This window comes from Arachis ipaensis, chromosome B01 (assembly GCF_000816755.2).
Source record: "Arachis ipaensis cultivar K30076 chromosome B01, Araip1.1, whole genome shotgun sequence".
Classification (NCBI taxonomy): Eukaryota; Viridiplantae; Streptophyta; class Magnoliopsida; order Fabales; family Fabaceae; genus Arachis; species Arachis ipaensis.
The window spans coordinates 60,903,479-60,928,844 of NC_029785.2; the positions used below are offsets into that span (position 1 = coordinate 60,903,479).

Consider the following 25,366-nt stretch of genomic DNA (forward strand, 5'->3'; position numbering starts at 1 on the left):
GAACCGAAAAAACCGAGAACCGAATAAACCGAAAACCGAAAAAACCGAAAAAATCATATTTTGCTGTTTTTTATGCGGTTCGGTTCGGTTTTCGGTTTTGATACTAAAAACCCTAACCGAACCGAACCGAACCGGTCAACTAAAAACCATAAAAAACCATTCCCCCCAACCCCAAACGGCCCAAGCCCAACCCATCAGATAACCTAACTCCTATTCTCCTAACCTAGCACAGCCAAGAAACTCCATTACCCCAGCCCCTCCCAGATGCGCCTCCCACTCCCACTCAGTAACCCCTATTCTCTTAATTTGAATTATTTCTGTTTCATGTTCAGTGAATTTTCGTTTGAATTTCTGGTAATTGTTAAATAATTTTATTTTGTTTGAATTTATGCTTTTGTTTGAATAATTTCTGTTCTTTGTTCAATGTAATTTTGCTTTTGTTTGAATAATTTCTGTTCTTTGTTCAGTGTAATTTTGTTTGAATTTATACTTTTGTTTGAATAATTTTTGTTCTATGTTCAGTGTATTTTTGTTTGAATTTCTGTTCTATGTTTATTGTTCATTGTTCAGTGTTTCTGGGTTCTCCCACTCAGCGCCACGATCATCAGTTCAACCCACTCCCAGCACCTCCCAGTCTCCCACTCAGCCTTCCTCCCAAGTCAATATGGACCCCGAGCCACCGATTCAGGTAATTTGAACCATTTGCTGTTTACTGGTGCATTGTTGATTTGTTGCTACTTGCTGTTTACTGGTGGGTGCATTGTTGATTTGATGAATTATTTTATTGTTAGTTTTGTTGCTGGCTTGCTAAAATCCAATGCTAAACCGTCCAAACTATATAGCTTGATTATGCATGATTAGGTAGAAGCTAAGTTGGGGATATGTATCCCACATATTGAGTATATGAAGTTTGTTATGTATCTATTTGAGCATAATTTTAATATACAGAACATGGATGCTTTATGTTGTTTTCCTAACTCGCATTCTTTCACTGCAGATCTTCAATATGCTTATTTGGGTTAAAGATCTATGTTATTCTCAATCATGGCAACTAGTAAGCAATCATATATGCCTTCCCTACTTTAGTCTTCCTTACTTGAACTCGTTTTTGCTTTTTTGAGATAAGATATTGAATGTATATTATTTCCTTGCAGGACTACAATTTGAGAATAATTATGAAATTGGAGTGTTTTCTAAACTTACTAATGCCTATTGTTTGGTTGCCATAGGAGGATCTGAAAACTTCTACAAGTTTTCATTCTTTTTGGATTAGTGATGAATTTAATTTTAACTTATTTAAAATTGTCTTCAAATGGTTTGCTTTTTTTTTAAATGGTTCTAATTTTAACTTATTTAAAATGCCCTTATTGTGTTTTGCTTCAGTTCTTACTTCTGAGTTCAAGTTTATATTTCTTTAATTTTCATGTTTATTAAGTATGGTCATTTTAACATAGGTGTATTGTGGTACTGTAATACTTTAATACAAACAAATAAAAAAATGTAACATTAATTTTAGCTATACTTTTTAAGTGTTATCATCAAAATATATAATCACCATAAGTCCATAATTATTGGAATAATAACTACCATAAAATTCACCTTAAAATATATATATTAATTACATAAATTAAATCCTCTTACATTTAAATTTTTGCAGGAGTGTATTTGCCAAAGCTATGTGAGAAGCACAAGACAAACCCTCACCGTTCCATGGATGAGCTAATGAGCTCAGGAGAAGCAGCCCCAAGACCTATTTCTAATCTCTTTTAAGAAATTTTATCAGCATCTACCTCTTCTCCATAGTGATCATCATCATCCTTTTTCAATATTCTCTTCAAGAGATGGTACAAATTTTAATGGGTTGGGTTCGGATTTAAACATTGGTGTTGGTATAGAGTTTAGCATTAAGTATGTAACTAGTTATATATGTGTTATCCAAATTTGTGAAATTTTGGAAATATTGTTGGTCCTCTTTTTGAGAGAGATGATATAAACTTCGATACAATAAAAAAAAGTGTTATTTCGGTTTATCGATTTCAATGTTATGACTTTGCATAATAGTATGGTAGAATTTTTTTTGGTTTGATTGAAAAAACCGAACAAACCGAACCAAACCAAACCGATTTTAATTGGTTTGGTTTGGTTCGGATGACTTTGACAAAAAAACCGAACCAAACCGAACCGCACTTTAATTAGACAATCGGATCGGATGGCTTTTTCTTCAAAAACCGAACCAAACCGCACCGCGAACACCCCTACTTGGTATGCACCTATAGCTAATTATTTGGTTAGTCATACATTTCCTCCCAATTTTACTAAGCATCAAAGAGACAAGCTTAAAAGCGAGTCCAAATATTATATATGGGATAACCCATATTTATGGAGATGTGGTACTGACCAAATAATTAGAAGGTGTGTGCCACAATCAGAATTCCAATCAATTTTAGAGGCCTGCCACTCTTCTGAGAGTGGTGGACACTTTGGACCTCAAAGAACAGCTAGAAAAATTTTAGACTATAGATTCTGGTGGCCCACACTTTTTAAGGATGCAACTGCTTTCTATGAATCTTGCTCCCCTTGCCAAAGGTTTGGGAATATATCCAAGAGGGATGAGATGCCCCAACAACTTATGTTGTTCTGTGAAATTTTCGATGTTTGGGGCATTGACTTCATGGGTCTATTTCCAAACTCTAATGGTTTCTCATACATATTGTTAGCTGTTGATTATGTTTCTAAATAGGTGGAAGCAATTCCTACCCGTACTGATGATGCTAACGTTGTTGTCTCTTTTGTTCGGAATAATATTATCTGTCACTTTGGATCACCACGAGCAACCGTGAGTAATCAAGGCACTCATTTTTGTAACAGGAGACTGACAGGTTTGTTAAAGAAACATGGCATTATTCACAAGGTAGCAACGGCTTACCATCCCCAGACCAATGGATAAGCCGAGGTGTCTAATAGAGAGATAAAGCACATATTGGAGAAGATTGTCAAGCCTCACAGAAGAAACTGGAGTACTAGACTGGCAGATGCACTTTGGGCTTATCGGACCGCTTACAAGACGCCTATCGGAATGAGTCCATTCCGCATAGTTTATGGAAAGGCTTGTCACCTCCCAGTGGAGGTAGAGCACAAAGCTTTCTGGGCGGTAAGGGAATGCAACATGGGATTGGAGAGAGACGGGGCTGAAAGGAAGTTGCAACTACAAGAACTGGAGTGCCTTCGACTAGAAGCATACGAGAACTCGCGGCTCTACAAGAAACGGGTGAAGGCTGTGCATGACAAGAACATCAAGAGAAGAGAGTTCAGACCTGGAGAGTTAGTCCTCCTCTATAACTCCAGGTTGAGGCTCATGCCAGGCAAGTTGAGATCCAGATGAGAAGGCCCCTATAGGGTGGAAAAGGCAAAGCCATACGGAGTCTTCCACCTGAGTAATCCTTCAATCCCTAAATTCTTCAAAGTCAATGGCCACTGCTTGAAGCTATACCATGGTGAGAAGATGAAGAACAACAAGGAGCTGGAGATTTTCCTCTTGGCGGATCCAGCAACAGAAGAAGACTGAGCTTGTGGATCGTCCAACTTAAGGACGTTAAAGAAAAGTACTAAGTGGGAGGCAACCCACCATGGTATGATCGTCCCTTTTTCTTATTAGTTTTATTTTATTTTTATCAGTGTTAATTTATACATTCTGCATAATCACCTGCGTTCTGCATTAAAAAAATTCGACACGCAAGCATCTATGACGCGTATGCATCATGCGTGAATGCACAACATATTAGAATTGAACAGAGAGTTACGCGGGAGTTGACCAGGAAGCGTGCCTTGCGCACAAGCAAGTCCACGCATATGCGTGCGCATCACTTGCGGTTTTGGCAACCCACGTGTACGCGTCTAGGACACGCACGCATGGACATGGAAATCGGCGTAAAGAAGTGGTTGAACAGATAGTTCTGCTTGACTCGCGCTGGCACTGTGCTAGAGGCACCAATTCACCCACGCGTATGCATCCCTGACGCGTACGCGTCATTTTCACTTTATGGCCATCCACGCGTGCGCGTGCCTGACGCGCACACGTCATATGCAATCTTGTCCCCAGTGCATTTCGAATAGAGAGTTGTGCGTGTGCGCGGCTGGATTCGCGCGACTGGCACGACCAAGGGCACACGTACGCGTTACTGACGCTTGCGCATCGCCTCCACTTTTGCGCAACCCACGCGTATGCATGGGGTACGCGTGTGCGTCGCATGCGCCGCATCACTTGTTCAGCGCACCGTCAGACTCTATTCTCTCCCCCCCTCCCAATCCTAATTCTCATGCACTTCTAATTCTTCTTTCTTTCTTCTTCATTCTTTCCCTCTTCTTACTTCTTACTTCTTGCTTCTTTCTTCTTACCTTTTTCCACCACTACCGGTGGATCATCACTGGAGACCACTAACTCCAGCAACTACAATTTCTTTTTCTTTCTCCTCTACCATTCCTACTCCTCTTCTCTCATTCTTACTTCCACTCACCTTCCTATTTTCATCTTCTTCCTAAGGTTTCTTTTTTCCCTCTTCTCTACTCTTTCATTCTTCGTTTATTTATTGCATTTAATTATTTTTACTTATTTTAAATTTTATATTAGCTTAGTTATTTTTAGTTTCTTTTTCATTCTTTTATCATGCATTTTTATGTTGGTGTTGGAGCTTTATTTGGATATTATTTTATTATATTTGAGCTTGTGGATATTATGAGGAGTAATTTGACAATTGACATTTTATTATGGGTCTCATATACACTTGGATTAATTATTTTAATTCCTATTTTAACTTGCACAACAAGTGTTTCTGAAAAAGCTCTCATGGCATTTTGAATTCTATTCTAGTTTACTCTCACACTTTAATGCCTCTTTTTCACATCACTTGCAATCCACATGTATTGAGATTATCATTCACAATTGTCATCATACAAGTGCTCTTTCATTTGGTACATTTAATAATTGATGCTTGAGTTATGCTTCTCATGCCTATTACTTGCATGCTTTTAACCCTCTTGCATCTAATTGTAATGAATTGCCTTCATGATTTTACTTAATATCTTCCATGCATATTGTAGCTACCATGTATAGGACATCCCTTTTCCTTTGGTATTCATTATTACTTGGACTTTCTTCCTTCCAATTGTTAGTTATCTATACTTGAAATTAATTCCCTTTCTTCCTTCTTTAGGATGGCCACTAAAAGAGGAAAGGAGAAGGCTTCTGAAAAGCCACCGGCAAGGAGAGGAACCAAGAGAGCACCGGCTAAGGCACCACCATCTACAAGCGTCAAGCCGCCAACAAAGCGGGTGAAGAAGATCATCAAAGTTGATGAAGCGGAGAAAGCCTTTCCCGCACGGGACTCCACACGATTCACTAACCGTTACTGCGAGCAGATGTTCTCCATCCTAGCCGAGAGGAACTACAATAATGAGCATCTACTTATTGTCCCAACACATTTTGTTGAATTTGTGGAGCCCCGCATCGAAAGGAGACAATGGAGATTCTTAAGGAGGTAGCCGCGGGAGGCCAACCTATCATGGGTAGTTGAATTCTACTCCAACTTCTACTCGCCTACCCTGCAGACTGTCTATATTCGTCAGCAGCAAATTCCTGTCTCCGAAGGTGCCATACAGAGAGTACTGGATCTTCCACCTAGCCCAGAGGGATTGGATGCATATCAAGAGGCCCAGCTTAAGCACCAGATGTATCAGTTTGACTGGGACAGCGTCCTTGGAGTTATAGCCCAACCTGGCAGCACCTGGATCTATGGGCAACACTGGTCAAAATCCAAGAGTATCTTAGCCCAAGCACTTACATTAGAGGCTCGCCTGTGGGCACAGATTATGTCCCACTATATCTTTCCGAGCACTCACGAGTCTACCTTCACAGCGGACATGGCTGTTCTCCTCTGGTGCATCCTTACAGAACAACCTCTCAACCTGCCCCGACTCATCCGGCAGGTAATGGGACACGTGCAGATCGCGGGTAACCTGCCCTTCCCCGCATCGGTTTCAGATTTAGTCTCTGCAGCAGGTGTTACCTATCGGGTTGGGGACACGAAGGCCATGATCCCTAGGACTGATCAGTATGTCCCGAATGGAAAATACATCAGACCCCAAGTCCCTTCTGCGAGCCGGCCTTCAGGCCCATCTTTGGACACTCCTCCTTCTTTTACTCCACCATCATCCACACCACAAGCACCATCCACCCATCAGATGTTCCTTCAGATTTTTCAGAGATTAGACCGGCAAGACCGACGGATGGAGCAAATAGAGCGCCGCAACAAGCGCCGATACACCTATCTGAAGGATCTCATTGTTAGTACTCACCCACCTCCAGAAGAGAAAGATACCCTGGACTCCACTTCACCTACCAGCACGGGGAGCCATGATGACTCCGACAGTAAAGGTGATGCTACCAGCCCCACCTTGCTCCTTACTGATGGCACGAAGGACCGTGCTAAGTCTTAAGCGTGGGGAGGTCAGTACTTGACTTCCGGAGGTAATCTCTCTCTTTTAACACTAACATTTTATTTTTTTTCTTTTGTTAGATAGGATAGATTGCATGATAGTAGTTGCTTGCATGTATGTATTGCTTGGTTGAAGTAATGAATTTCTTTTCAAGACCCTATTTTATAGTATTTCACTAATTCAAATTAAAATTTGTGTTAAACTTGTTTAATGATTGTAATTTGGAACATAGTTTATAGCTAAGAACACACAACCTGTGAGATTTTGAGCTTAATTATATGGTTAAATTATTTAACCATAATTTTTATTCTTGTGTGTTTTCTTCTCTATGATTGCAATCTATAGTTTGTTCCATTCTATACGTCCATTGTTTTGTATATATGCATGCATACATATAATTGAGGCCATTATTTGTTATTAGCTCACTTATCTCAAATAGCCTACTATTTTATTTACCTTTGTTTGCCACCTTGAGCCTTCCTAACCCCTATTTGTTCTGTATTTTACCACATCACTAGCTTTAAGCGGAAAAATAATTAATTACCCCATTTGAATCTTTGGTTAGCTTAAGATAGAGATTGTGTGTCAACTAAGTGTGGGGAATTGTGGGAACTTGGGTTGATGAGAATGTTTTGTGTTTTTATTGACAAAATATTGGGAATTTGGGTGCTTACTCATGTGAAATCAAAAAAACCATATGCATTGATATGTTATGTTTTCATTCACCCCATAAAAAAAGAGAAAAAGAAAAGACAAGAAAATAAATAAATGGGGGATAAAATCACCCCAATGTTAAGTTCAATAAAAAAGATCATTGCATATGTGATGAAATTAAAGAAAATTTTGATACATGAGTATGTGAAATATACAAAAGTGAGATTATGGGTAGCTAGGCCTGAATTATATAGAGTGTGTGTGTGTTAGGTGAGAACTTAGGTTAGTCAAAGATTCAAATTATAGCTTACTTAGCCATACATATATCCTCACCCTTGCCTTAGCCCCGTTACAACCCTGAAAAGACCTTATGATGTTTGGATTTGTACACTAAATATTTGTTGATTGGTTAGATGAAGAACAAAGTTTTAGAAAGCATGACTAGAGAAGAGTAGAGTGGACTAACCCTAGACACTTCAGCGATTAGAGTGCATATACACTTCCAGTGAGGGTTCAATGCTTAATTCTGTGTTCCCGGCTTTCATGAGCTCTCTTCTTACAAGTTTACTTGTCTTTTATTGTGTGATTTGAATTAGTGGACTCTGATTTATGTTTGTCTTGGAGAACTTGTTTACTTTTAACCAAGTAGGTAGAAACATCTTAGCATATAGTTGCATTCATATACATAGGCTGCATTGCATGAGTCTTACTTGCCCCCATTCATTCTTTTGGTCTCCTTGAGCTTAGCATGAGGACATGCTAATGTTTAAGTGTGGAAAGATTGATAAACCACTATTTTATGGTTTATCTTGTGCTATATTGAATGGTTTTTATCAGTTCTTTGCACACTTATTCATACAAATTGCATGGTTTTACAAATCCTTCCCAATTTTGTTCTATAATTGAAAACTTGCTTCCTAAGCCTTAAATTTGCTAATTTTTAATTCCCCTTTATACTATTCGATACTGTGATCTATGTGTTAAGTGTTTTCAGGCTATATAGGGCAGGAATGGCTTAGAGGATGGAAAGAAAGCATGCAAAAAGTGGAAGGAACACAAAAAACAAAGGAGATGACCAGTGAGTATCGACGCGCACACATGGCTCACACGTGCGTGTGACTTGGAGCTTTTCACAGAGACGCGTACGCGTAACTGACGCGTACGCGTGATCAGCGAAGTCGCACAGCGACGCGTGACACGCGTAGAAGACCATCGACACGTACGCATGATTGACGCGTACGCGTGACGTGCGTAACAGGCTGCAACTGCAGAAGACGCTGGAGGCGATTTTAGGCTGGTTTTTTACCCAATTTTTGGCCCAAAAACACAGACTAGAGCCAGGGGACAAGCAGAGACTCCACACACATTCACATTTTCACTTAGTTTTAGTTTTAGTTTTTTATCTTAGCGAGAAAATACTACTTCCTCTAGGGTTCTTCACATTCTTAGATTTTTAGTTTTATGCTTTCAGATTGGATCTTGAGATAGTTACTACCTTCGTTTGAAGTCTCTATCACTACAGTTTGCTTTGTTATTCCTTACTCTTTTGCTTTCCATTCCATTTGTTCAGAATTACATATGGATATCTTTGATTTTGGGAATTATTAATGCAAGAGTTATTTTTACATTTAATTTCACTATTTATTTGATTGTCATCTCCCCTTAATTTATTAGCTCAAAAATTGCTTTTACTAAATTAATTTTAATTATCATGTCTCCTTTCTACTCCCTTTACATGTTTGCAAAAATGGCATCCATGTCAATGGAGTAGACTCCCAACTTGACTTTGGAGTTGATTAATAGGAGACCCTTGAGTTAGAATACTCAAGTGTTAATTTGTAATTGGAAGTTGTTGGCTGACTCTCTAGTCACTAACTCTAATCCTTCCCTAGGAAGGGATTAGGACTTGTGAATCAGAGTTGGTTAGTTGCTTGATTTTCCATTATTAGGTAAAGGATAACTAAGTAGAAGCAACAACCTCTTACTATTACACTTGGAAAAATTCAACAAGGATAGAAATTCTGATTAATCTTCTCCTAGTCAAGGCTTTTTATTTCAAATATATAAACCTCTTGTTAATTTTATTGCTTTAATTGATAATCATTTTATTTTTCTAATTTCCAAACTCTAAAACTTCTCAGAAAATTCATGACCAATAAATTGCACTCTTTTGTCAACTCGTTGGGAGACGACCTGGGAATTCTACTCCCAGTATTTTATTCTTAAATTGTGACAACTCTTTTTAAATTGATAAGCAGAATTTTTGTCGGTTAAGAATAGTACTTGCAACATTAATTCCATTATAAATTCTTAATCGGCATTTTTCTGCCTGTCACACTCCATCACCCTCAATGAAATAAGAGAAGACCAAAGGGCTATGAGGGGAGAACAACAAAGGCAAAGGAATGACATTGAAGAGATCAAGCATCACATTGGATCCTCAAGGAGGAGTACTAGCCGCCACCATTAAAGGTGGATTCGTTCTCTTTTACTTCCTTTTCTTGTATTATTTTTATGTTTTCTATTATGTTTTATCTGTTCTCTTATTTCTGTTGCATGATCATTTGCATTTATGCCTTAAAGATGTAAAATGTTCCATATATCTCTCACCTTGCTTAAAAGAAAATTTTAATTGAAAAGAATTGAGAGATACATGAATTTTAGATTTAAAATAAGAATAGTTTAATTATGTTAATTTGGTGGCATTGTTTTTATTTTCTGAATGTATGAATAAATAGTGCATGTTTGAAGTTGAAATTTTAGAATGTTGGCTCTTGAAAGAATAAGGAAAAAGGAAAAGTATTATTGGTAATCTGAAAAATCTAAATAAATTGATTCTTGAAGCAAGAAAAAGCAGCAAAAAGAAAAAGAAAAAGCTTGCATGCAAAAAAAAAAAGTGGCAAAAAAAATAAATATAAAAAAAAAAGAGAAAAAGCAAGCAAAAAAAGCCAATAGCTCTTTAAACCAAAAGGTAAGAGCAAAAAGCTAGTAGCCCTTTAAACCAAAAGGCAAGGGTAAAAGGATCCAAGACTTTGAGCATTAATAGATAGGGGGGCCTAAAGGAATAAAATCCTGGCCTAAGCGGCTCAACCAAGTTGTCCCTAACCATGTGCTTGTGGCATGAAGGTGTCAAGTAAAAAGCTTGAGACTGAGTGGCTAAAGTCGTGATTCAAAGCAAAAAAAGTGTGCTTAAAAACTCTGGACACCTTTATCTGGGGACTCTAGCAAATTTGAGTCACAATATGAAAAGGTTCACCCAGTTAAAGTGTCTGTGGCATTATTGTATCTGGTGGTAATACTGGAAAACAAGGTGGTTAGGGTCACCGCCAAGACTCTAAAAGCTGTGTCCAAGAATAAAAAAGAAATGAACTAGGAGTGTCAATAATATCATCTGGATTCTAAGTTCCTAAAGATGCCAACCATTTTGAGTTTCAACGGATAGTGAGATGCCAAAACTATTCAGAAGCAAAAAGCTACTAAGTCCCGCTCATCTAATTGTAACTGAGCTTCATTGGAAACTTTGAAATTTATTTGTATCTTAATTTTCTTTTTTATCCTACTGTGTGTTTAGTTGCTTGGGGACAAGCAACAATTTAAGTTTGGTGTTGTGATGAGCGGATATTTTATACGCTTTTTGCCATCATTTTCATATAGTTTTTAGTATGTTTCGTTTAGTTTTCATTAAGTTTTTATAGGTTTTAATGTTAAATTCACATTTTTGGATTCTACTTTGAGTTTTTGTGTTTTTGAGCAATTTCAGGTAATTTCTAGCTAAAATTGAGGAGCTGGAGTAAAAGTCTGATTCAGAGACAGAGAAAGCACTGCAGATGTTGTCCGGATCTGACCTCTTTGCACTTGGAAGAGAATTTTTGGAGCTACAGAAGTTCAAATGGAGCATTTTGAATGGCTATGGAAAGCTGACTTTCAGAGCTTTCCAGCAATGTATAATAGTTTATACTTTGCTTCAGATTAGAAGGCCCAAAATTGGCGTCCAACACCAACTTCCTGCCCCCTTCCAGGCGTCCAGCGCCCACAAAGCAGAGACTAGCGTCCAAACGCATAGAGAGGACCCCCTATCCAGTGTTCAATGTCCTAAGAGCCTCATAGCACATGGATCTCATCAAAGCTCAGCCCAAATACTCACCAAGTGGGCCCCAGAAGTGGATTTTAGCACTAGAAAGACTGTTTTACCCTTACTAGTCATTAGTTTAGTATTTAAAGTAGAAGATCACACTTTGTTAAGGATCTTCGCCCATCATTCACCATATTCAAGTTTTGCTTTGTATTTTCCTTTCAGTATGAGTTTCTAAACCTCCTAGGTTAAGGGGAGGAGCCCTGCTAGGTCCTATGAATTAATAAAAGTATTACTGTTTCTTCTTCGACCCGTGTTTGCTTTATTTCTAAGATGCATACTCGGTCTTCAACATGGTGAATAGGATGATCAGTGACAATCAGCTCTGTTCATCATACTAGGACTGCATTCCTGACAACCACACGTGTCTACTTGGGTTCATGTGAATACGTGGCTAGAAAGCGCGAACCGCCAGCTTGATTATGCATCTCTCAGAAGGCTAATCCACGACATTGTTGGGGACTTCTCGAGATACCAGTTCAGCCAATTTCCAGAGAGATTAAGGTCTCTGTGGTATAGGCTAGAACCCAAAGAAGCAGCATTCTCTGATCCAGAAGATTCGACCTTGTTTGTGGCGTTTTGAGTAGGATCGCCAAGAGAATGAACTGCTAGAGCTTCACCCTCCGTCAAATTGGATGACCACGGGCAATGGCGTTTGATCTGGAGCAGAGGAAATCAATGACCACGGACAATGGCATTGATCACATACAGCCTGCCATAGAAGAAATCACTCACAAGCAAAGAAGACAGTAATACCAGAGTTAATTCAAAAAGACAAAGCAACTCTATTCCTTAACTATATTCCTATTACTGATTCTATTTAATTTACAGAGTATTTTATTAGTTACATGTCAACATAGTTTAGATCTCACAAATCCAACAACTTCTGATTCGCCTGACTAAAACCTGCAAGATAATCATAGCTTGCTTCAAACCACAATCCTCGTGGGATCGATCCTGACTCGCTCAGGTATTACTTGGACGACCCAGTACACTTGCTGGTACAGCTGTATTAAGGTGTTATGATTCGTGCACTAGAGAGCTCGAAACCATAAGGGAAAGAAGAGGAATTGAAGAATGAGTTCCAAGAGGAGGAAGTTGGGATTAAGGAACTAGAAGAAGTGGTTGAAGAATTTAAAGAACTTGAACAAGGAAACAAGCTTGAGGAAGCTTGTCAAGAGGTGGAGATCATACAAGAAGCACTATCACCTCCTTTATTTAAGTGGGTAACATCCTTAACCTTGAACTTCATTATTCCACTTGAATATGGTTTGATTGAAAATGATAGTCAACTTAGGAATCTTTGTGGGTTGGAAAATAGGAGAAAGTTAGGTAGTGGTTGGAAACATAGTACTAGGATCATTGAGGTAGAATCTCCGAGGCTTGGTTTTAATGGTTGGTGTAATTCTCAATTTGATAGATCGTTTGGATGCTTAAGTGAGAGTTCTAGATGCTTGCCACCCGGATGGGATCACATGAGTCAACAAGAAGATCGGGTGCACAAGATTTGGGATCCCAGAGGCTATTGGAGATGCAAACATTGGTGGGGATTCAAAGAAGAATTCAAGCACAAGCTACCATAGCAAAAGCTTTATTCAATTGTCCAACTTAAGGACAATAAATAAAAATGTTAGGTAAGAGACACCCCACCATGTTAACATCTTCCTAACCTCTCTTTGTTTATAGTTTTAATTCATTGCATTTTGTTTCTTGTAGATAGCTTATGTTTAGTTTAATTTCAAGCTAAGTTAGGTTAAATTTTTGTTTGGATCATGTGGTTGTGTAATGTTGGATGTTTTGGGGTTGAAACCCTTTTGTTGAGCTCAAATTTGGTGCCTTAGAGCTCTAAAATTTTTTGGAAAAAACAGAGCATGTGCGTGCGCACACCCCTGTGTGTACGCACACTTACCCAAATTTATGCACCCTGTGCACATGCACCCAGCTGTGCACCTGCACACCCCTTTGCACAGCCCTTGTTTGGAGTGCTCGCACACCTTGTGCGTTCACATCCCCCTCTTTTTACCTCTCGTGCGTATGCACAGATGTCAAATTGGGCGTTAAATTTTGACGTTTCACTTCCAAAAAAAAAAACAGAGCTTTATGTGCATGCGCACAGCTCTGTGCGCGCACACTCCTTATCACCCCTTCTGTCCAGGGCACTCGCACCAGCTTGCGCGTGTGCACCCTACCCTTTTCCCATCTGTGCGTACGCACACCTTTGTGCGCGCGCACAGCTCACCCTTTTTCTTAAAAAAAAAATCCTAGTGTGCGTGTGCACAAGTCAAATTTCACCTTCTGACCGAAGCGCTCACACGTACTTGTGCTTGCGTACACCCCCATTTTACACCTTTTGTGCGTACGCACACGGCCCTGTGTGCGTACGCACGACTCTGTTCTCACACCACCTACTTATTTTCTTCTCTTCTCTCCATTTCTTCTCTTCTTTTCTCTTCCTCTCTCTTCTTTCTCTTCTTCAACCATCTTCCATCACTATCATTCACCACCCACCATACTCACCTTTAGTTAGTTAGTTAGTTAGTTAGTTGGTTTAATTTTCTGGTTTGGTGCTAAGTGTTGGATGATTGAGTTGATTTGTTGATTCTGTTGAGATATTGCTGCTGAATTATTGACATTGTCATTGCTATTTATTGTTGGATGTCTTTATTGAAGTCATACTTTATTACTTTGTATTGAGTTTTGAATGTTGAATATTTGCACATACCAAGTACTTATGACATTGCCTTCATGAATCTTGTTGGATTTCTAAATTGCATGTTGTAGCTAGCCACCATATAATTTGATTTCATTATCTATCATTAGGCAATTCGTTCTTAGCTGATGCATTTTTTGTTAAGTGATGCTTGCTTTGATTGATTTTTATTTACGTCACATAGTTGATGCATTAAATTAAGGAATTGTGAAAATGGATCATGAGCTTCCCTGGTGACATTTTTTTAGCTTTTTAAGCTTTGTGGACTATGCTTGCCATGTTTTCCACTTCATGTCAATTATGTGTTGCAAACTAACTTTCCTCTATCATCCTTTCACAATTTCTTGATTGTTGCTTGATTGCTTTTATGCTCCTTGAGTATTTGTTTGTTTATCGTACCCTACAAGTCTCTTTTAAAGTATTTCAAACACACTAGAATGAGTGAAGTGCATGCTTCTTTTGTATAATTGTGACATATCTTTCTTTGCTAGTGTGTGTTCTAAGCCGCGCAACTTAGAATTCACACACTTGTTTCTTTCATGTCACAAACTTATTCACGCACCTCATTTTAGTGATTCTTACATCATTCCAACAATCTTTGCTTCCTTGCTTTTGCATCCACTCATCTTACTATCCTATTTTCTATTTTTTATGGATGATGCACCATTAGCAACAAGGGAAGCAGGAAAAAGAGCATGTAGCAGCCGGTTGATCCACCAGCTGAAGGTGGCAATCCGAAGTCGCCATACCCCCCTTGCTCATCTTTGGATGCACCGTGGACGGTGCAAACCTTTAAGTGTGGGAGGTCGTCACCGATCGGCAATCTTAGGTGACAAATTCCAATCCAAACACTTTGACATTTTAATTTTCTTAGTTTGTATATATTCTACCACTTTAATTACAGTTTTTTCTTAGTTTATTGTATTTCTTTGCATATATATAATAAGCTTAGTTGAAAAAATGAAATTTTCCAAGAAGAATATTCTTAGTAGGGCATTGACATCCCAATTGATTTAAGTGACAAATTTTCTTTGAAACTTGCTTGAAATATATTGTAGAACATGTTTTTGAGCTAAGAACATACAAGCATGTGAGGTTTGAGCCTAATTGTGTGGTTACATCATATTAACCACTACTTTCATTCTTGTGTGTGTTATTCTCTTTTTATGATTGCAATCTTTGATTTGTTTGATTCTTTATGTCCATTATTTGATGTATATATGCATTTATATGATTGAGGTCATCATTTTATTTAGCTCACTTACCCAAATAGCCTACCCTTTTATCTTCCTTTGTTAACTAATTTTGAGCCTATTTTAATCCCCTTTTGTTCTTAATTTTAACACATCACTACCCCTAAGTGAAAAATAACAAATGTCCTTTATTTGGATCTTTGATTAGCTTAGGCTAGTGAGAGTGTGTATAATATAAGTGTGGGGAAGCTTGGAAACATTGGTTGATATAAAGGTATATTGTTGTATTTCTTTGTTAAAGGTCTTGGAAATTGGGTACATACTCATGTATTAAATGTTTAAACCATATGCATTGATGCTCTTGTATATATATTTTAGTTTGAAAAAAAATAAAATGAAAATGAGAAAAAGAAAAGAAAAATAAAAAAATAGAAAAAAAAAGCAATAAAAAAGGGACAAAATGCCCCAAAGTAGAGTAATAAGAACAATGCATATGAGATGTCAATTGAAAAGAATGCATGAATGTGTAAAAAGTTGAATAATGGGTAGTTAGATTTGTATTTGAATTGTATAGGTTATTATGTGTGTTAGGTGAGAGCTTTAGTTAATCAAAGATTTAAACTTCAAACTCACTTGACCATATACATCCTTACCTTAACCCTAGCCCCATTACAACCTAAACAAATCTTTGATTGTTAGATGAAAAGTCCTCATGGTACTTGTATGCATACATTGAATAACTGTTGATTGTTAGATGAAAAACAAATCTTAGAAAGCTTAATTAGAAGAGAATTGAGTGAATCAACCCTAAACACTTGAGTGATTAGAGTGTATACACAACCGGTGAGGGGTTTGGTTGCTCAAATTCTATGTTTTCGCCTTTGATTATCTCCTTTTTTGCAAATTGTTAACTCTTTTCAATAACTCAATTCAATTGTGGATTTGATTTGATTGCTTTAGCCCTTATGTTTATATATGTATTCTTGAAAATTGATTTATTTTGACTAAGTAGTTGCATTCATTTAGATAGATTGCATATAGGTAGTTTACTTGCTTTGAATAAATGTAATATCCCTCTCTTGTTTCTTTCTTGAGTATAGCATGAGGACATGCTATTGTTTAAGTGTGGGGATGTGATGAATCCATATTTCATGGTATTTATTTGCTCTAATTGGGTGGATTTCATCAACTTGCATTTATTCAATGAAATAGCATGGTTTTGTAAATTCTCCCTACATTGTGCTTAAAAGTGAAAACATGCTTTTTTAGGCCCTTAATTGCTAAATTTTGTCCACTTTAATTCCATTTGATGCCTTGATGTATTTTTTGAGTGATTTCAGGTTTGTATGGCAAAGATTGGATTGAAAGAATGAAGAAAAAGCATGTAAAAGTGGAGAATTCATGAAGAAATGGAGTTTGGAGCTTTTCAGCAAGTGTGTGTACACACAACTATGTGTGCGTACGCACAGGTGGAAGCATGTAGTCATGCGTACGCACAACTCTCTGTGCAAACGCACAAGTGAAAAGATAGCAAGTGTGCGTACGCACAGGTGCCAGCACGTGACCTCATTTAATGCAATTCGCTGGCAGCAAATTTTGGGCCTCCAGAACCCAATCCAACTCATTTCTGAAGCTATTTCAACCCTAGTTCAAGAGGAGGCAAGGGGAGGGTAATTAAGTTTAGCTTTAGTAACATGTTTTAGGTTATTCTAGAGAGAGAAGCCCTCTCTTCTCTCTAGAATTAGGATAGATTTAGTTAATTTTCTCTTAGATTGATGCTTTAATTCTTGTCTTGATTTAGTTTTCTTACTATTTCTTTTTCTAACTTCTTACGTCTTTTAGTTTTACTTGTTATTTCTTTTATTTGGTTATTTTATTGTTAATGAACTCTTGTTAATTTGAATTTCTATTAATGCAATTTAATGTTTCTTTGTTTATTGTTATTTAATTGAGTTGTTATTATTATTTTCTTATATTTGCTAGCTTTAGAATTTATTATTATTGCAATTTAATATGATTTTATTTTCATGCACACCAAGTGTTTGATAAAATGATTGGCTTAGTTTTAGTATAGTTTTTCCCCACTCTTGGCTTGGAATTGAGGACTTTGGTGACCTTGAGTCATTGATGTCCATTCTTGATTGAAATATTAGGGTAGTTAATTGATTTGGTTTTCACTAACTCTAGTCTTTCACTAAGCTAATTAGTGAGTAGACTAGGACTTGTGAATTGAGATCAATTATGCCTATTTGACTTATCCTCAATATTAGGATTGACTAAATAGGATTAACTCTTCATAATCATCATATGTTTGTGGTCAATGGCTAGGATAGGTAACCTTGATTCTCAATCCTTGCCAAAAAGTTCCTTAACATTTGAATTTTTATTCCTTTTGATTAATTGCTTGAGTTTAATTGATTTTGATATTTAGTTATTATTTCCTCATTTACTTTCTTGCTATTTACATTACTTGCTTCTCTTGCCATCAACCCCCATTCTCTCATAGCCAATAATTGATAACTCAATTGCAATTCCTAGGGAGAACGACCCGAGACTTAAAACTTCCGGTTAATTTGATTTGACTTGTGACAATTCTTGAATTAAACTTTGATGTTGGGATTTAATTGCCAGTTTGGACTATGCTATCAACGAAGAAGTTCTCTTTTCTAGAGTGAAATTCTAAACCGGCACAAATCCTACACAACAGAGAGCTCATAGGAAAAAAACTCAAAACAAATAGAAAGAGACCAATAATACTATATATCTAAACAAAAAGTGTAATCATCAAAACATACATAACATAAAAAAAATTTGATTCCACTAAGAATTTTACCTGTTCTAGTAAGTGAAGAACCTTTACTCTATTAGCAGCTTCCTCCTCGCTCTTGTAAAGCCCAAAAACTCCCATGAAAAAACACCCACCAAAATAATTTTTAAAAAATTAATTTGATTTGATTAAATTAACAAATATAAACAATAACATAAACATTGAATTTAAATACAAATCCTCTCTAATTCCTTAGTCCTTTGGATATCAACAATCATTGGATCAGCCTTTGAAGTTGGCTTCATCACACCATATTGTTTCGACAATGCTCCTATTTTATCGCAACTTCCCATGATTTCAATACCAAATCAAAAGGAAAAAGGGAAAAAATCTTTTTTTTTTCCAAAAACTAAAATGTCCAAAGGAATCAAACACAATAAATGACTAAAAAAAAGAACGATTGATCATCAAAATTTAAGAAGTAACTGAAAATAGTAATAAGAAAAGAAGAAAGAAAGGAAGAAAAAGAAACAGGGAATTGAAAGCAGTGAGAAGGGGATGTAATGAAAGGTTAAAAAAGAAGAGATTGCAAGGAGATTAATAGAACTCAATACACCTAGAAAAATCTGAAAGAGAAAGATGAAGCGGAAAGCCATAGAGTAGTAGCACAAGCTCACAACCAATGAAGAAGAGCATACAGAAGTCAGCAAAGAGAGTGCTTTTGTGTTAATGTTGCAAGTATGAGGAGAGTGTATGAAGTTAGTCCCATATCAAAGAAAACAAAGAAGAGTGAGGAGTTTATAAAATGAGAGACCTATTAACTTACTATCTTAATGTTTTGAGTTGGATGTGGTGTCTTCTCATCTTATATTCTTTCATTTAATTTCTCCCCGAAATCTCACCCATAGGTAATGGGTAAAATCAATTAAAGACATCAATAGTTAATAGTGTATTGACAAATAAGATTTATTTAGTTGAATAAAAGTAGAAAAAATAAAAACATCAATTTTCAACAAAACAAACATTAAAAATATGGACAGAATGAAACATAAAAAATTCAAAAAAAAAAAGGAAAAGTTATCAAATTTTAAGATATAACTATTGATTGATTAATAACTCTTTTTCTTTTTCTCTAAAAAAAAGTTCTTTTATTTTTAGAAATTCAATGAATATTGAGTTCTCGTTGGTTAGAGAAAATTTTTTTTCATGTTCGAATATTTTTATCAACACTTATATTTTTCAAAAAACATCTTTTATGGTTGATTCACAGAAAATAAATTAAACTTCTGCAATGAAGGTCATTAATAAATTTTTCTTATCATCATCATCATCATCTTTTGGTCCTATTCATCCTTTTGGTCCTATTCATCCACGGAATCATTCTAAAAAACATGCATGATCCTATCATTTTTTTTTTTTTTGGTTATATGCATGACCCTCTCTATACGTAGAGCTTCTTAGTTTCTCTAAGTGGTCTTAAGACCCTTGAGTTAAAAAAAATGTAAGGCTTAGGGGTGTAGTAGCTCTAGTGTTACTGTTGTGGGCCTAGTAGGCCTTGGGCGATGTTCATCCCAAAATGTTCCCACTATTCCGAAAATGCCCTTCCATTAGGACTCTGGAGTCTGGAGTCTGGACCGCAATTTCTTTCACGTCTCTGTTCTCCAATTCTTCGTGGTCACCATCTGAAACTATTATATAACCATTTTAACAACCCCAAAATTGTAAAATTCCTGCCTCGTATTAATATTTTCTTGATCCTAACAGAAAGTGGTGATTGTCTAATTTGGCGTTTGGATTTTTTCCCAGCAATGGCAAAAACTTGCAAGTCGCAAGAAGAAATCGCGAACGATGCGATCAAGAACGCTTTGAAGGCTCTGCGGAAGCGGCATTTGCTCGAAGAAGCCGCTCATCGCCCCGCTTTTGAAGCTCTCTCAAGACCCATCGCTTCCCAGGTCCCTCTTCCCCTTTCTCAAATTACTCACTTTAAACAAGTTTATTATTAATTCTTATATTAGGGATTCTTGAGTTGTTCATAGAGTGAATTGCAATTTCGAATTTTCTATCCCTAGTTATATTTTACATATTGTTCAGTAACAGCTCTGAAAAGTTGTTGACTTTTGATAATTCACAATTATAAGCACAGCATTTGTCTGTTAATTTTGTTGCTTGGATTGTGTCCTGTGTGCGTTTAATTGTTTGAGTGCTTTTGTGAAGTTGAATTTGGTTATGTATTTGTTTGTGTGCCTTTTGAAGGGTTCTGAGTGGAAAGAGAAAGCAGAGAGTCTTCAGTTAGAACTTCAGCAATGCTACAAAGCTCAGTCTCGGTTGTCCGAGCAGCTTGTTGTCGAAGTAGCCGAGTCCAGAGCTTTGAAAGCTTCGGTCCAGGTGAAAGAAACTGCAATTGCCGAAATGCAAAAGGAGTTGACCGAAGTGAGGTTGCGCGATATTTCTTCCTTGTTTTAACAGCCATTGATACCTTATTTTCTTCTTATAAGCTGTGCTGTTGTAGAAATTGATCACTGCTTAACTTTGCAGGGAAGAGCGCTCTCAATTAAAGTCAGACTTGGAACAAAAGATTAAGGCTCTTGAATTGGTTATGAGTGAGAATTCGGAACTCAAAGCACAACTAGAGCAGATGACTACCAAAGCCAACAAAGCCGAAGCTGAAAATAAGATGTTGATTGATCGTTGGATGTTAGAAAAGATGAAGGACGCTGAACGCCTCAATGAGGTACAATACAATATCTTCCTATTCATCATATGAACTTTATGGCATTAGATATTCAGTATTGCTGTATATACTCTATGAGGATGAATATGACTTTGGCATGACCTTATACTCAAGATTATACTATGTAAGCTTCTTGAGCCGATTGTATTAGAGTTAAATTTACCTGCAGCTAACTTGAGACTGATGCCATGATGTCACTTTGTCAAATTTGTGCTAAATGTCATGTACACATTGCATGTACTTTTGAACTTACTTTCCAATGGCTTGAAATTTGAACCTCTTCCAGTTGTTTATTTTCTTTTAAAGGAGTTAAAATGCATAGAAATCAAATTAATTCTGGTTGCTCTATGATTCTAAGTACTTGCTTTTTGTCGATTCAACTAATAATATTTTTACTGTAACTGTAGGCTAATGCGCTGTATGAAGACATGGTTCAGCGGCTAAAAGCCAGTGGTTTAGAACAACTTGCTAGGCAGCAGGTGGATGGCATAGTTCGTCGAAGTGAAGAAGGTGCTGAATTCTTTTTAGAGTCGAGTATCCCTTCCACATGTAAATACAGGCTCAATGCACATGAAGGTGGTTGTGCTGCCATATTGTTTGAGTATAATTCTAGTAGATTGATCACTGGGGGACAGGATAGGTCTGTTAAAGTGTGGGATACAAATACAGGAACTGTAAGTTCTAATCTTCATGGCTGCCTTGGTTCTGTGTTAGATCTCACTATCACCCATGATAATCGATCTGTCATTGCTGCAAGCAGCTCAAACAACTTGTATGTTTGGGATCTCAATTCAGGCCGAGTCCGTCATACCCTTACTGGCCACACCGAAAAAGTTTGTGCTGTTGATGTTAGCAAGGTTTCAAGTCGTCATGTTGTCAGTGCGGCTTATGATCGTACTATAAAAGTTTGGGACTTGATGAAAGGCTACTGCACTAACACAATCATTTTCCACAGCAACTGCAATGCTCTTTCCTTCAGCATGGATGGGCAGACCATATTTTCTGGACATGTTGATGGTAATCTTCGGCTATGGGACATTCAGACCGGCAAGCTACTTAGTGAGGTTGCTGCACATTCACTTGCTGTCACATCAATATCCCTTTCTAGAAATGGAAATGTTGTATTGACCAGTGGAAGGGATAACTTGCATAATTTGTTTGATGTGCGATCATTGGAAGTTTGTGGCACTCTGAGAGCCTCAGGTAACAGAGTGGCTTCTAATTGGAGTCGCTCCTGTATTAGCCCAGATGACAATCATGTTGCTGCTGGCTCTGCTGATGGTTCTGTCTATATTTGGTCGATATCTAAAGGCGATATTGTCAGTACTCTGAAGGAACACAGTTCTTCTGTTCTGTGTTGTAGGTGGAGTGGAATGGGGAAACCCCTAGCTTCAGCTGACAAGAATGGAATTGTTTGCGTCTGGACATGATGGCCTTTCATTCACTCCTTGGAATACACTAGCAGAATATGATCCCAACCACAAACAAGGAGTAAAAGAAATGAAGCTTGCATATACATGTAAGGGATAGTGATAAAGCTCAATGAGTTTTGATATTTCCTGGTTCAATTCTTTATTAAACATTTATATGTGCACACGGGTTATACCATCAAAATTGGCAGTGATGCATATAGTAATGTTTAACAGAAAACAATTACAACTAATCTCTCGATATGCTAATTGGAGCTTGAAATTTGATTATATCACTGTTGTAATTTGAGATTGATGCAATTTATCTGATATTACACAGCTTTCTTCCTAACTGTTAATAGAAGTTTATTTCTTTTTATCAATGTTAATGTTTTTAGCACGATTAACAGAAAGGAATTATATATGATCACTTAATGAGTTAATACTCAAAATGACCCATCAAATTGGACCCCTGACTCAATTAGGCCTTCCAATTTCCAATTGACTCAAATTGTATCTCCGAAACTTTAAGGTGTAACTCAAGTTGGCTCTTTAGTATCTCCGTCACCGAAAAAATGATATAGCACATTTAGTTGACACTTGGCACTTTCAACAGTTATATGACGTGGCCAAAATCTTAGAGGCATCAATTTAGCCCCTAACAATTTGAACATAAAAACCTAGCAAGAGTCCCAAATCTCCCAAATTAAAGTCATTTTTAGTGTGGGGAGAAGCAGCCAAGCTTCTGGGAGCTCTAGTAGATCTCGTTCGTATGGTAGCTAGGTGAGGAATGCACATCATGTTAGAGATAGGAAGGTTTTACATTGGTGTGGTGGTGGGTTGCAACCTGTTTTTTGTTGGTCTAGGATGGATGCGAATCCAAAGAGACCATTTTATAAATGCCCTAATTATAATGTGAGTTGGTTGAATGCTTGCTACTTGATTCTATGTCTTATTTCCTCAATGCTTCTTAGTTTGGTAATTGTTCTTTTTCTCTCTTTTTTTGTCGGTTTTTGGTGTTACAGACCGTTGGGAAGAAATTGTGTGATTTTTTTGTATGGGCAGATGTTGTGGAAGAAGGCATGGTTGGGAGAAATGAAACTCAAATCAGTAAAGAGCATTGGAAGATCAATCTGGGATGGAGGATTAGTGCAGTGGAAGCTGAAATTAGAGTTTTAAGATGAAATATTGTTCTGTTTGTGATTGTTGTTTTGTTTGGATTTGTAATTATAGGTCATAGATTAGGTGGGAGAAAGTAGCGAATGAAATATCAGAATGCATGTGATGTTTAGTTTTCTGCAATGAGTTGAAGGGTTTAGGCCTAGCCCTGGGGCATTAGTTTCAATTGACAGTGCTAAATTAAAGACCCAACTTTGTGAAAAATATCTCAAAGCACAGAATTGTGTACATGCATTAACAAAATTGAATAACAAAGATGAAAAGATAATGAATAGTGGTATTATTCCCATGTATCTCCACTATCATCATTGTTCATGAAAAACATTGAAATTACATAATTGGCTACTTTACACGCTACACAGGAACACAACGTGAAAGTAAGCTCAAATGAAGTACCTGAATTATTCACATCGAATGAACAGGGGAGAGTTCATAGGCATCCAAACTTCGATCAAAATAATTGCTTCAGAATTCCCAATTACTTAAAATTTAAAATGTCCTTCAATTATTATAACATTTTGATACGAACGCTTGGACTTAAATTCTTCACTTGGATTGCTTGATCTAACTTTTTTACCGGTATTAGAGGATCTGTCTCACTACCTCTATTCCAAATAGGCAAAATTTCTCACAAATTTACTAATATTTTTCTTCTGAATTCCCTCCTTAACAAGCTCTTCAAACTAAATATATATATATTCTGTGTATATTTGTGTACTAAGGTGTTCATCCATAATTTGTATTTCAACAAAAAAATAATAAACATGTACTAATGTGTCCATATCTTTGTGTCTATATCTTTAAAACCAAATGTGCCATATAGTCACTACTCACAACTTATAATAAACTATAGTTTCAAAATAGCACACTTTAATCCATCTCTCTTCTCCGCTTATATTTGAAAATTATCTTTTTTATAATCATATAAAAATCAGTATTTGATGAATAATTATACTTGTTCATACCCTAACCCAAAACATAAGCCAGGCCAAAAACCAAAAAAAGCCCAAAAAGACAGCTACCACATAACTGATCTCTTAAGAGGTTGGGCAAAACACTGCATCCCATCCTGAAGGAGTTACAACTAACTCCTAGTATCTCTCACCCATTTCTAGAAGGGAAATCTCAACAATCCCTAGATAAAAGGGACGGTTATCCACTATTTGGATCCACTCCAATGGTGGTTATTGGATCACCACTATAAATACACTGACACCCCTCAGGTATCTCTAAGTTCCAATATTATAAACCTGCTTACCCCCTTGCTAACTTAGGCATCGGAGTGTTTTTATAGGTACCACCCCCATTCTTTCACATACACAACTCGGACGACGGCTCCCAGACGTAAACCAAGTCGGAGACCACCCTCCTCTAGCGCTTGGACCTCACAAACAAGCTCAACCACCATCCGGTTCTAGGTAAGCCCCGGAACATTGGCGCCGTTGTCGGGGACCTGGAGTTCAACCCTTGATAATGGAGGATGATCAACAAACTGGTCAGACAACCACTCGACATGCATAGGATGCAAGTATATTAAAAAGAAGGTGGAATACAATTTCTATAGATACTAGAAACTCTATAAAAACTTCTCCCAATAGGCAGAAGATATCAAATAGGGATGATGATTCTACTTCTACAGTTAAATTGGATTAAATATACCAAATGGCAGAGACAAGGATAATCCACTCGTAGACACCAACCATGGTGGATGGGAAGCTACAAATTCATCACCATCATAAAAAAAAAGGAAAAAGGAAACGTGACTGATCCCAACCTCTTTGTGGAATAGGATGGACAACGGCATCCATGCCGACTTACAACGTCAGAAAAAATTATGATACCAACTCATGGTAATGGAGCAGTTACATGTTCCAACTACACAGATTTTATAAATAAATAAAATGTCCCATATTGGTCAGTAATTGAAGAAGGAAAGGAAAACATTGTTGATAAAAACAACGAAACCTTTTTTTTTAATTTATGCCAAAAAATGCAGCATCAGCCAATTTGAATGCAACTCAATCCGACAATGGATTGATGAATCTAGTTTTTTTTCATGGGATTCACATATCAATTACAACAGAGCAGTGAATAACACG

The 25,366-nt window shown here is 37.1% G+C and overlaps 1 protein-coding gene and 1 long non-coding RNA gene across 5 annotated transcripts; both read left to right on the plus strand.

Annotated features, from left to right (window-relative positions):
- LOC110271323 lies at positions 573–2,027 on the plus strand. The gene is made up of 2 exons (XR_002361948.1): positions 573–1,054; positions 1,155–2,027. It is a non-coding gene; the product is annotated as an uncharacterized LOC110271323 (long non-coding RNA).
- On the plus strand, positions 19,486–23,554 carry LOC107630915 (autophagy-related protein 16). 4 transcript variants are annotated; one of them, XM_016334219.2, is made up of 5 exons: positions 19,486–19,669; positions 19,755–19,900; positions 20,202–20,383; positions 20,484–20,679; positions 21,087–22,443. In XM_016334219.2, the coding sequence occupies exons 2-5, from the start codon at positions 19,757–19,759 to the stop codon at positions 22,107–22,109; spliced, it is 1,545 nt and encodes a 514-aa protein (XP_016189705.1). In that variant the 5' UTR covers positions 19,486–19,669; positions 19,755–19,756; the 3' UTR covers positions 22,110–22,443. The 4 variants fall into 4 exon arrangements, 2 of the variants coding, with proteins under 2 accessions (XP_016189705.1, XP_016189690.2); XR_001618451.2 differs by adding an exon at positions 23,114–23,554 and having other exon boundaries at positions 19,487–19,900; positions 21,087–22,198; XR_001618452.2 differs by adding an exon at positions 23,154–23,554 and having other exon boundaries at positions 19,487–19,900; positions 21,087–22,198.

Bases quoted from the DNA above. Each gene is read 5' to 3' on its own strand.
- LOC107630915 (XM_016334204.2), top strand. From the start codon at position 19,511: ATGTTCATCCCAAAATGTTCCCACTATTCCGAAAATGCCCTTCCATTA. The intron at 19,901-20,201 runs GTCCCTCTTCCC...TGCCTTTTGAAG, and splicing joins CAAGACCCATCGCTTCCCAG to GGTTCTGAGTGGAAAGAGAA. The intron at 20,384-20,483 runs GTTGCGCGATAT...TTAACTTTGCAG, and splicing joins AAGGAGTTGACCGAAGTGAG to GGAAGAGCGCTCTCAATTAA.